General features: G+C 39.4%; 1 protein-coding gene and 1 non-coding gene across 2 annotated transcripts in view; both read left to right on the forward strand.

The window, feature by feature from the left end:
• NEDD4 (NEDD4 E3 ubiquitin protein ligase) overlaps positions 1-13,269 on the forward strand; it is a 165,593-nt gene that overhangs the window by 30,655 nt on the left and 121,669 nt on the right. Inside the window, exons 3-4 of the mRNA XM_003266957.4 lie at positions 9,749-9,827; positions 9,924-9,962. Coding sequence (XP_003267005.1) covers positions 9,749-9,827; positions 9,924-9,962 — 118 coding nt within the window. The remainder of the gene's footprint in view (positions 1-9,748; positions 9,828-9,923; positions 9,963-13,269) is intronic.
• Positions 5,648-5,751, forward strand: LOC115835781. The gene has a single exon (XR_004030800.1). It is a non-coding gene; the product is annotated as a small nucleolar RNA U13 (small nucleolar RNA).

The raw sequence follows: 13,269 nt of genomic DNA on the forward strand, positions 1-13,269 counted from the left end.
CCGTCTCAAATAATAATAATAATAATACCACAAACTTAGTTGCTTAAAAGAACGTACATTTATTGTTTCACAGTTTCTGTGGTTCAGAAGTTCCTGCATTGTTTAACTGGGTCCTCTGCTATAGGGTCTTGCAAAGCTGCTGTTGTATTTTTTTTTCTAATTTTTTCTAATTTTGCAGTCTTGAAGTCTGTCACATGAGAGTGGCTGTAAACTCTAGCCCTGCCCTGATGAGACTCTAGGAATTTGGACATAGATGTTTACAGTGTGCCTTTCATGGGTATTTCTTTATCCTGGCAAGTGCCCTCATGCCTAAGTGTCTGACCTGTGACCAGATGTCCCTCTCACAGCAAACTCGCATATCCTGGCAGATGCTCTTATAGCTCTCGTTTGTGTCCAGTTTATTCCTACCAAAGTAGCAGATAGCCACTCTCTAGGAGAATCCTGACAAAGAAGTTAGGGTCGAGTGTATCGGTCAGGTGAGACACGGGAGGCAACTCAACAAAACACATGAAATAACAGCAGTTTATTACTTACAGATGCCAGAGAGAAGAGGGCAGCATGCCTCTCAGGGCCAACAGGAAGTGGGGAGCCATCTAGGACATGCATAGTCAACTAGTGGGTGGGGAACAGGGCAGAGTACAAGGGACTTGTGGGCTGAGGCTTTTATTGGGGTCCAGGGCATTTTCCAAGCAGGTTTCCTTCAGGGAGTTGTAATTGGTGGGTTTAGAGCAAGTAGGCACAAATTTCATGGAGTCATGCTGTGTCTGAGAAATCAGTATTAGTGTTCTCTAGGGGGACAGAACTAATAGGATAGATGTATATATGAAGGGGAATTTAGTAGGAGAATTGACTCACATGATCACAAAGTGAAGTCCCACTATAGGCCATCTGCAAGCTGCGGAGCAAGGAAGCCAGTCCGAGTCCCAAAACCTCAAAAATAGGGAAGCCAACAATGCAGCCTTCAGTCTGTGGCCGAAGGTACAAGAGCCCCTAACATATCACTGGTGTAAGTCCAAGAGTCCAAAAGCTGAAGAACTTGGAGTCTGATGTTCGAGGGCAGGAAGCATCCAGCACGGGAGAAAAATGAAGGCCAGAAGACTCAGCAAGTCAAGTCCTTCCACGTTCTGCCTGCTTTATTCTAGCTGCCCTGGCAGCTGATTAGATGGTGCCCACCCAGATTGAGGGTGTGTCTGCCTCTCCCAGTCCGCTGATTCAAATGTTAATCTCCTTTGGCAACACCCTGACAGACACACCTAGGAACAATACTTTGCATCCTTCAGTCTAATGAAGTTGACACTCAATATTAACCATCACAGAGAGGTGGTTACTGTGGCTTTTTTCTGCAGTCCTTGGGGGTATGGGGTCAGTGGAGCAAGTCAAGTAGGTTGAATCTAGTTGTTCCTTAGGGAGGTGGTTACCAGGAGGCACTTGTGTAAGGTAGTTTATCTGGATTGACCACATTGAGGAGCTGAGAGGAGGTAGAGAACTGGAAACTGTGCTAAGGGTGACTAAGACCTGCTTCTGGTATAAAAATGTCCAACTTAACATTCAGTATGGATGCTGAGGCAACATAAAATTATAGGAATTCACTTCAGCTGTCATTAAGGTATTGGTAGGGCTGTGGTCTTAGCTGAGGCTTGCTTAGGGAAGGATTCACTTCCAAGCTAATGTGGTTGCTGGTGGCATTCAGTTCCTTGCATGCTGCCAGTCTGAGCGTTTGCATTTCTGGCTAGCTGTCAGCTGGAGGCCCTCGCAGCTTCTTGCCATTCAGCAGCTCACAAGCTGCCAGTTTGCTTCTTCAAAGTTAGCAAGAGTCTCCTAGCAAGATGGATTACAATCTTATGTAATGTAATCACGTACTTTTTGTCATATTTGCCATAATCTGTTGGTTAGAATATATAGATCTGTCCCATGCTTAAGAGGAGAGGAACACAAAGAGCATGAATATTAGGAGGTGGGGGTAATAGGAGCTGCTGTAGTGTCTGGATGCCACAATATTCTGGGCCTTAAAACAATAAACCACATTCTTTTGAAATGCACATGGTACATTAATCAACATAGACCATGTGTGGGTCCACAGGACAAGTTTCAGAGATTTTCAAAAGATTGAAATCATATAGCGGATGTTCTTTGAGAACAGTGGAATTCAATTGGAAACCAATAATATTAAGATCTAGAAAAACTGCAAATATTTGGAATTTAATATACTTCTAAATAATATATATGTTAAAGAAGAAAACATTTTGAACTGAATGAAAATGAAAATACAGCAATATCACAATTGTGGAATTCAGCTAAAGTTATATTCAGAGGGAAGTTTATGTCTTTAAAATGCTTAACTTAGAAAAGGAGCAAGATATAAATGAATGTTTTGAGTTCTGACCTTAATAAATTAGAAAAAGAAGAGCGAATGAATTCTAAAATAAGTAGAGGGAAGAAATAATAAAGACAAGGGCCAAAATCAATAAAAGAGAAAGTGGACAATGGTAGAAAAAAATTATTGCAATCAAAAGCTTGTTATTTGAAGACATCAATTAAAGTTTTAAACCTCTAGCTAGAATGATCAAGAGTTAGAGAGAAGGCACTAATTACTGGTAATGAGAATGAAAACTGGGGCATTGCTATAGACCCTGTGGAAATGAAAAAGATAAAAAGAAAACATTTTGTACAATTTCATATCAATAAAGAAGTACACACAATTTAGATGAAGTAGATAATATTCTTGAAAGACACAGATTACAGAACTAGCCACAGAACAAATACAAAACTTTAATAGATGTTTATTATTGAAAGAAATTGAATTTGTTGTTAAAAGAAATTGAATTTGTCCTTCCCACAGAGAAAACTCCAGGCCCACATGGTATCACTAGATACAGCTATCAGACATTTAAGGAAAAAAAATACAAATTCTACACAAATGCATTCAGAAAATGGAGGGCATTTCCCAACTCATTTTATTAGGCTAATAATATCTTGATCCCCCAACCAGACACAGACATCACAAGAAAACTTAAAACCAATATCCCTCAACATAGATGCAAAAATGAAATTGAACATTATGTAGCAATATATCACCAGGTAGGATTTTTCCTAGGAATGCAAGGTTTGTTCAACATTAAAAAAATTAATCAATGCAATTCATCGTATTAATACAGTAAAGTAGAAAAAACACATGGTCATTTCACTTGGCATGGAATGTGCCTTTGACAAAATCTAACACCCAGTCATGATAAAATCTCTCAGCAAACTAACATAAAATACAAAGGTGGCTTAACATCTGAAAATTAACTGATGTAATACACTGTATTAATAGAATAAAAGAAGACAGTCATCTTTTTTTTTTATTATACTTTCAGTTCTAGGGTACATGTGCACAACGTGCAGGTTTGTTACATATGTATACATGTGCCATGTTGGTGTGCTGCACCCATCAACTCGTCATTTACATTAGGTATATCTCCTAATGCTATCCCTCCCCACTTCCCCAACTCCACGACAGGCCCTGGGTGTGTGATGTTCCCCACCCTGTGTCCAAGTGTTCTCATTGTTCAGTTCCCACCTATGAGTGAGAACATGCGGTGTTTGGTTTTCTGTCCTTGTGATAGTTTGCTTAGAATGATGGTTTCCAGCTTCACCTATGTCCCTGCAAAGGACATGACCTCATCCTTTTTTATGGCTGCATAGTATTCCATGGTATATATGTGCCACATTTTCTTAATCCAGTCTATCATTGATGGACATTTGGGTTGGTTCCAAGTCTTTGCTATTGTGAATAGTGCCACAATAAACATACATGTGCATGTGTCCTTATAGCAGCATGATTTATAATCCTTTGGATATATACCCAGTAATGGGATGGCTGGGTCAAATGGTATTTCTAGTTCTAGATCCTTGAGGAATCGCCACACTGAGAAGACAGTCATCTTAATAAAAGCAGAAAACACAACTGACAAAATTCAACTCCCATTCATAATAGACACTCTGCAAACTAGGAATAGATGGAAATGTCCTAAACCTCATCAGGGGAATCTATGAAAAAACCCAGTAGCTAACCACCTACTTAATGGTGGCAGTTTGAAGGCCCTCTACTTAACTCAGGAATAAGGCAAAGTTGTCTGCTTTCATGTTCTATCCAACATTGTACTATATATTTTAGCCATCTAGTATGGCAAAGAAAAAAAAAATCATACAGTAAAAAAGGAAGAAGTAAAACTGTCTTTATTTGCAGACAACATGGTTTGTATGTAGAAAGCCCCAAGGAATCTACAGAAAAAACTACTGGAAGAACTAAGTGAATTTAACACCACCACAAAATGCAAAGTCAGTGTTTATATAACCCAAAATCAGTTATATTTCTGTATCCTATCATTGAGCCATTGGAAAATAACAATTTAAAAACGTGTTTACAATTGTATAAAAGTTAAATATTTAGAAATAAATACAACAAAAGATTTGCAAGAAATGGACACTGAAAACTATAAAACAGTGCTGAGAGAAGTCGAAGACCACATAAATCAATGAATACATATGCTGTTTTCATTAGAAGACTCAATAGTGTTAGGGTGGCATTTTTCTCCAAATTGATTAGGTTTGGCACAGTCCCAATAAAAATCTCAGCAAGTTTTTTCAGAGAAATTGATAAGCTGATTTCAATATTTGTATGGAAAGTCAAGGCACATAGAATAGCCAAAACAATTTCAAAAAAGAACAAAACTGGAAGACTTACATTACTCCATTTCAAGACTTGCTACACAGTTATAATAAGACAGAGCGGCAATGGCATGAGAATAGATATATTGTTCAATGGAATGGAGAGCGTAAAAATACGTGCGCGTGTGTGTGTGAGACAGCAAGAGAATATATACACATATGTATGATCAGTTCCTGTTTAACAAAAAATGCTGATGTAATGCAAGAGAAAGGGTAGTCTTTCAGTACACAGTACTAGAACAACTGGTCTGTATAGAATGAAATGAATCTTGGCCCTTACCACACATCATTCAGAAAATTAGTATGAGCTAAAATGATAAAACTTCTATAGGAACACATAGGAAAAAAATCTTTGCTCTATTGGGTTACACAGTTTTCGTGAACAGTACCAAAAAGGATGAGCCATAAAAGAAAAATGTTGTAAGAAACTTCAATACAATTAAAACTTTTCTTCTTTAAGAAACAAGGTTACGGAAAATGCAAGCCATAGATTGGGAAAAAGTAACCTCAGACATATATCTGGAAACAACCTAAATGTCCATCGCCAAATGAATGGGTAATCTCATGTATCCCATAAATACATACACCTACTATGTACCCACAAAAATTAAAAACATAAAAAGAAGAAATGTGGGCTGGGCATGGTGGCTCACACCTGTAATCTCAGCACTTTGGGGGGCCAAGGTGGGAGGATCACTTGAGCCCAGGAGTTCGAGACCAGCCTGGTGATAAGACCCTGTCTCTACAAAAAAAATTTTTTAAATTAGCCAGGTGTGGTGATGCACGCCTGTGGTCCCAGCTACTCAGGAGGCTGAAGTGGGAGGATCACTTGAGCCCAGGAAGTTGAGGCTGCAGTGGGCCCTGTTTGTGCCACCTCACTCCAGCCTGGGTGACAGAGCGAGACCCTGCCTCAAAAAAAAAAAAAAATGTAGTATAGATCCTTTTGTAGTTTTTAAGTGTCATGATGGGGTGTCCATGCACATGTGTAAGATGTGCCACCCTTGAAGCTTGTTACAACATGGGCAGGTTACCAATCTCACATGAAAAGGAAAAAAAACGAAATGTATATTCATACAATGTTTATTCAGCCTTTAAAAAGAAGGAAATTCATATGACAATATGGATTAATCATTAGGATATTATGCTAACTGAAATAAGACAGTCACAGAAAGACAGATACTGCATGTTTACATTTATATATCTAAAGTAGTCAAATTCATAGAATCAAAGAGTGGAATGCTGGTTGCTGTGTTGGGGTGAGGGGTAAGTAGAAGTGGAAGTTAATAATTAACAGGCATTAAACTTGAGTCAAGCAGGAAGAATAAGCTCTAGAGATCTGCTGTACAATGTTGTGCCTAAAGTTAACATTAATGTATGTGCAATTAAAAATTTAAAAGGGTAGAGCTGCCAGGTGTGGTGGCTGATGCCTATAATCCCACCACTTTGAGAGGCTGAGGCAGATGGATCACTTGAGCCCAAAAATTTGAGACCATCTCAGGCAACATGGTGAAACTCTGTTTCTACAAAAAAACACAACAATTAGGCGTGGTGGTGTGTGCCTGTAGTCCCCGCTTACTTGGGAGGCTGAGGTGGGGGGATTGCTTGAGCCCAGGAGGCAGAAGTTTCAAGTGAGCCGAGATTGCACCACTGCACTCAAGCCTGGGCAACATTGCAAGACTCTGTCTCAAAAAATGAAATGAAATGGAATGAATGAATGAATAAATAAATAGGGTAGAGGTCATGTTAAATATTCTTACCACAAGAGAAACAATGAAACAAAGATATCTGATGAAGTCCATTAACCCCCTATATATATGAAACCTCTTACAACTCAATAATAATATAATCAAAAAGCCAATTAAAAATGGGCAAAACTCGGCTGGGCATGGTGGCTCATGCCTGTAATCCCAGCACTTTGGGAGGCCAAGGCGGGTGGATCACCTGAGACTGGGAGTTGAAGACCAGCCTGACCAACATGGAGAAACGCCATCTCTACTAAAAATACAGAATTAGCCAGGTGTGGTGATGCATGCCTGTAATCCCAGCTACTTGGGAGGCTGAGGCGAAAGAATCGCTTGAACCCAGGAGGCGGAGGTTGCGGTGAGCCGAGATCACGCCATTGCATTCCAGCCTAGGCAATAAGAGTGAAACTCCATCTCAAAAAAAAAAGGAAAAACTCTTGAACAGACAGTGTCTGTGTATTGTTCAAGTGTATTTGTCTAGCTGGATGGTGAGATTAGGGATAGATATATAATTACATTTATATTTTGTATTTATATTTAATAGTATATAGTTAGTTGTAAAAAACCATGGATAAGATTGTAAAGGGAAAATGTAGAGAGAACAGAGGGCTGGAGCAATACCTAGGGAATATCAGTATTTGACTGGCAGGTAGTAGAAGAGGAGACTAAGCCACTGAAGGAACAGTTCGAGTGGTATGAGGAGCACTGGAAGAGATGTGTCAGAGAAGCGAAATGAGATGAGTGTTTCAAAGAGAAAATGGTCAGTAGTATCTAAAAACATAAAGAGGACCAAAAAAAGAAGTATCTGGAAAATGTTGATTGCGTTAACAAGATTAGTGACTTTACAACAGCCTTTTCATAGGAATGGATCTGAAGAGAAGAGACAGAAACCAGACTGTAGGGTTTTGAAGTGTAACAGGAATTAAGGAAATAAAGAAAAGGAGCTGGTATGCTATAGTGGTTAAGAGTATAGGCTGGGAGGCTGAGGCAGGTGGATCATGAGGTTGAGAGATTGAGACAATTCTGGCCAACATGGCGAAATCCCGTCTCTACTTAAAATACAAAACATTAGCTAAGCGTGGTGGTGGGCGCCTGTAGTCCCAGTTACTCAGGAGGCTGAGGCAGGAGAATTGCTTGAACCCAGGAGGAGGAGGTTGCAGTGAGCCGAGATCATGCCATCGCACTCCAGCCTGGTGACAGAGCAAGAGAGTTTAAGCCGGGCGTGTTGGCTCATGCCTGTAATCCCAGCACTTTGTGAGGCCGAGGCGGGCAGATCACCCGAGTTCAAGAGTTTGAGACCAGCCTGGCCAACAAAACCCCGTCTCTACTAAAAATACAAAAATTAGCTAGGTGCAGTGGCGCGTGCCTGTAATCCCAGCTATTAGAGAGGCTGTGGCAAGAGAATAGCTTGAACCCAGGAGGCAGAAGCTGCAGTGAGCCAAGATTGTGCCACTGCACTCCAGCCTGGGTTACAGAGTGAGACTAAATCTCAAAAAAAAAAAAAAAAAAAAGAAGAGTATGGCCTCTGGAGCCAGGTGCTGGAGTTTCAATCCTGGCTGTGTGATCTGTATGAAATAAAGAAAGGAATAGTACCTACCTCACAGGTGGTTATAGAGATTCAAAGAATTAATATACGGGCTGGGCTCTGTGGCTCACATCTGTAATCCCAGCAGTTTGGGAGGCCAAGGCGGGCGGATCACCTGAGGTCAGGAGTTCGAGACCATCCTGGCCAACATGGTGAAACCCTGTCTGTACTCGTGGTGTCGGGCGCCTGTGGTCCCAGCTACTCGGGAGGCTGAGGCAGGAGAATGGCATGAACCCGGGAGGCAGAGGTTGCAGTGAGCCGAGATTGCACCACTGCACTCCAGCCTGGGCAACAGAGCAAGACTCTGTCTCAAAAAAAAAAAAGAATTAATACATGAAACGTGCTTACAGCAGTGTCTGGCACTGAATGATTGCTATATAAGTGTTCTTGTTTTTATTATTAAAAACTGTCTCTGAAAAGGTTTGACTGGGAATAGAAGAAAAAGATGTATTTTGCTTTGCTGGAGAAGGGAGGGAAAGTCAAGGGGAAGAGGAGTTTAAAAACATTTATATGCCTAGAGAAACCTAGATCAAAGAAAAAGCCAAAGGTCTAAAAGAGAGCAATGAGAACAGATGATGCAAGGCTCCAAAGTTCGGAGAACTTGGAACAAGGGGGATGAGACTCAAAACAAGAGGGCTCCTGACTCACTAGGTTAGGGGTAAGGATGGATTCTGATAAATACCAGTATGTTGTGAGTGTTCTGGTGCCTTTGATTTTGGCCAATTAAGAGGTAACGTGGTATGAGGAAATGGAGTTGGGGGAAGGATAGTTTGGATTAGTTTGGAGGGTACTTGGTGGAGAATGGTGAGTACTTTCGATACCCAAGGAAAATAGGAGAAATTTAACCATGGACAAGTAAAGTGTCCAAAGTCTTGTGGTTTACAACCCTATATTTCACAAGAATTTCCTTCTCCATGTCTCCTTTTAGAAGTGGTCACATAACACCTAGTTATTTCATCTTATTTTATTTTTTGAGACAGAGTCTTGCTCTGTCGCCCAGGCTGGAGTGCAGTGGCATGGTCTTGGCTCCCTGCAAGCTCCACCTTCCGGGTTCACGCCATTCTCCTGCCTCAGCCTCCCGAGTAGCTGAGACTAAAAGTGCCTGCCACCACGCCTGGCTAATTTTTGTGTGTATTTTTAGTAGAGATGGGGTTTCACCATGTCAGCCAGGATGGTCTTGATCTCCTGACCTCGTGATCCGCCTGCCTAGGCCTCCCAAAGTACTGGGATTACAGGCGTGAGCCACCGTGCCCGGCCACACCTAGTTTTTTTTTTTTTTTTTTTTTTTTTTTAAGTGAAAGCAGTTTGCCTTTACTTTATAAGAAGAGTTTACACCCATGAGATAACTTGAGACAACCTGAGGTCTTACAAAACCAGTCTTAGAATCATGAATTAATCGTCTTAACTCAAAAGAAGAATGTAATAAAAATCCAACAGAATTTTAAAAATCTAGGACGGTTATAATCATTAGGCCTGTGATTAAAAGGTTTTCTTTCTAATTCTTTGTGTCTTTCACTAACATGGTACTTCAGGTTTTTAATGAGATGCCAAAATTACTTTAATTGCTCACCTGCCTAAGAATCCTGACTTTTAAATTCAGGAAATAATTGTAGACATAAGTAACAAGGAAAACTGTGAATTTTATAGTCTGGGTAATCTGAGCTTGGGGTAAGCAATAATTAAAATTTTTCTTTTCTTTTTTTTTTAACAGTGATCCTTACGTGAGAGTGACGTTATATGACCCAATGAATGGAGTTCTTACAAGTGTGCAAACAAACACCATTAAAAAGGTTAGACTTAGCAATATTCAAAAGTTTTTAATGTACTTTGTTTTGTTTTTATAAGACAAAACCTTATTCAGTTATACTATGTTTATTATTTTTTAGAGTTTGAATCCAAAGTGGAATGAAGAAATACTATTCAGAGTAAGTATATATTTTATTTTACTAAAGTGGAAAAAGTAAGTTTTTTTCTCAGGAGGTTAGAATGATGAATTCTCATTTTTAATATTTGAAGATGTATCTCAGAATTTGCCTACAGTTGTGAAAATATAAAAGGAATTGAAATTTTGTCTTATGAAAAACATAAATGTAAGATAATGGAGAGGTAAAAGACTAGAATTATCTCATTCTACTAAAACTGATTTAGAGACTTTACAGTAGTCTTATTCCAGTTGAGCAGATTCAGTGTTTTCTCATAAAGATGATGCAAATTATATTTATGTCTCCCCAGTCATTTATTATTAAGTAGATTAGGGCCTATCAAGTGAATACATTTATTTTTATCCACACATCATTCACATTGCTGCCTTTCCACCCTATCTGCCTCATTTACCATAAGAGTAAATTCCAATCAGCAGTTGTTTCCAGTTCCTCAGCAAGGCCCTCAAACTGACAGCGTCTCCTTGTACCTATTTCATATCAGAGTTCTTACTGTTGCCAGAATCGAAACCCTACCAGAGCGCAGTGGTAGAGATGCATTTTAGGAATTTCCCCTCTCTGGATTATTCCCACTTGTATCACCCTTAAAATGTTCTTCCTTGACCCCATATTCCACTTTAGCTCTTGACTCATTTCTCTGTTCACCTGAATAAGGAACATTCATGGAAGAGTTGTCTGCCCTCATCATTTCTGCTTCTCCGGGATGCTCGTTAACCCACTGTACTCTAAATCCCCATCACTCAAATGAAACTGCTGTTATTCAGGTTACCAGTGACTTCCCTGCTGCCAAGTTTATCTTATCTCATCTTACTCATGCTCTTTGCAGCATTTGACATGGCAGATCACTCCTGAAGCACCAGCCTCTCTGGAGGCTTTTATGGTACCATACTTGATTTCAGTAAGGAAAACAGAAGCCGTTCTTCTGTACTTCATGTTTAAAGTTTTTTGTTTGTTTTGTTTTGTTCAATTTTAATAAAGTGAATTTGAAGGGAAGAAATTGCTGACACTAAGAGCAAGGAAGCTGTTGCTGAAGATCCAGCGAACGGCATCAATTAAATAGCTTCTGTTTTTTTGGTTTGGAATAAGATTTTCCCCACTCTATGTAGTATGACATAAAAACAACCTTTTAAATCGGTTTGGAAATTTTGGATTCTTGAGGAAATGCTATTGAATCAATTGGATCATCAAATGAAGAAAAATGAAGCTAAATTTCTGTTTTTACTATTTAACCAGAATAAATTCCAGACTTGATAATGTCTGGTTTTGATTGCTTTTTTTGGCACAAGTGTTGGTCAGGAGAGTGTTTTTAAATTCCCAAGTTGTTGAGTTATTTATTTATTTATGCTTTTGTTTTATTTTACTTATTTTGTTACATTTTTGTTAGAAACATATGTATTTTCTTTTTTTTTTAATTATACTTTAAGTTCTAGGGTACCTGTGCACAACGCGCAGGTTTGTTACTTATGTATACATGTGCCATGTTGGTGTGCTGCACCCATTAACTTGTCATTTACATTAGGTATATCTCCTAATACTATCCCTCCTCCCTCCCCCCACCGCATGACAGGCCCCAGTGTGTGACGTTCCCCTTCCTGTGTCCAAGTGTTCTCATTGTTCAATTCCCACCTATGAGTGAGAACATGCGGTGTTTGGTTTTTTTGTCCCTGCAATAGTTTGCTGAGAATGATGGTTTCCAGCTTCATCCATGTCCCTACAAAAGACATGAACTCATCCTTTTTTATGGCTCCATAGTATTCCATGGTGTATATGTGCCACATTTTCTTCATCCAGTCTATCATTGATGGACATTTGGGTTGGTTCCATGTCTTTGCTATTGTGAATAGTGCCACAATAAACATATGTGTGCATGTGTCTTTATAGCAGCATGATTTATAATCCTTTGGGTATATACCCAGTAATGGGATCTCTGGGTCAAATGAAATTTCTAGTTCTAGATCCTTGAGGAATCGCCACACTGTCTTCCACAATGGTTGAACTAGTTTACAGTCCCACCAGCAGTGTAAAAGTGTTCCTATTTCTCCACATCCTCTCCAGCACCTGTTGTTTCCTGACTTTTTAATGATTGCCATTCTAACTGGTGTGAGATGGTATCTCATTGTGGTTTTGATTTGCATTTCTCTGATGGCCAGCGATGATGAGCATTTTTACATGTGTCTGTTGGCGCATAAATGTCTTCTTTTGAGAAGTGTCTGTTCATATCCTTTGCCCACTTCTTGATGGGGTTGTTTTTTTCTTGTAAATTTGTTTGAGTTCTTTGTAGATTCTGGATATTAGCCCTTTGTCAGATGAGTAGATTGCAAAAATTTTCTCCCATTCTGTAGGTCACCTGTTCATGCTGATGGTAGTTTCTTTTGTTGTGCAGAAGCTCTTTAGTTTAATTAAATCCCGTTTGTCAATTTTGGCTTTTGTTGCCATTGCTTTTAGTGTTTTAGACATGAAGTCATTGCCCATGCCTATGTCCTGAATGGTACTGCCTAGGTTTTCTTCTAGGGTTCTTATGGTTTTAGGTCTAACATTTAAGTCTTTAATCCATCTTGAATTAATTTTTGTATAAGGTGTAAGGAAGGGATCCAGTTTCAGCTTTCTACATATGGCTAGCCAGTTTTCCCAGCACCATTTATTAAATAGGGAATCCTTTCCCCGTTTCTTGTTTTTGTCAGGTTTGTCAAAGATCAGATAGTTGTAGATGTGTGGTGTTATTTCTGAGGGCTCTGTTCTGTTCCATTGGTCTGTATCTCTGTTTTGATACCAGTACCATGCTGTTTTGGTTACTGTAGCCTTGTAGTATAGTTTAAAGTCAGGTAGTGTGATGCCTCCAGCTTTGTTCTTTTTGCTTAGGATTGTCTTGGCTATGCAGGCTCTTTTTTGGTTCCATATGAACTTTAAAGTAGTTTTTTCCAATTCTGTGAAGAAAGTCATTGGTAGCTTGATGGGGATGGCATTAAATCTATAAATTATCTTGGGCACTATGGCCATTTTCACAATATTGATTCTTCCTACCCATGAGCATGGAATGTTCTTCCATTTGTTTGTATCCTCTTTTATTTTGTTGAGCAGTAGTTTGTAGTTCTCCTTGAAGAGGTCCTTCACATCCCTGGTAAGTTGGATTCCTAGGTATTTTATTCTCTTTGAAGCAATTGTGAATGGGAGTTCACTCGTGATTTGGCTCTCTGTCTGTTATTGGTGTATAAGAATGCTTGTGATTTTGCACATTGATTTTGTATCCTGAGACTTTGCTGAAGGTGCTTATCAGCTTAAGGAGATTTGGGGC

The sequence above is a fragment of the Nomascus leucogenys genome, chromosome 6 (assembly GCF_006542625.1).
Source record: "Nomascus leucogenys isolate Asia chromosome 6, Asia_NLE_v1, whole genome shotgun sequence".
Classification (NCBI taxonomy): Eukaryota; Metazoa; Chordata; class Mammalia; order Primates; family Hylobatidae; genus Nomascus; species Nomascus leucogenys.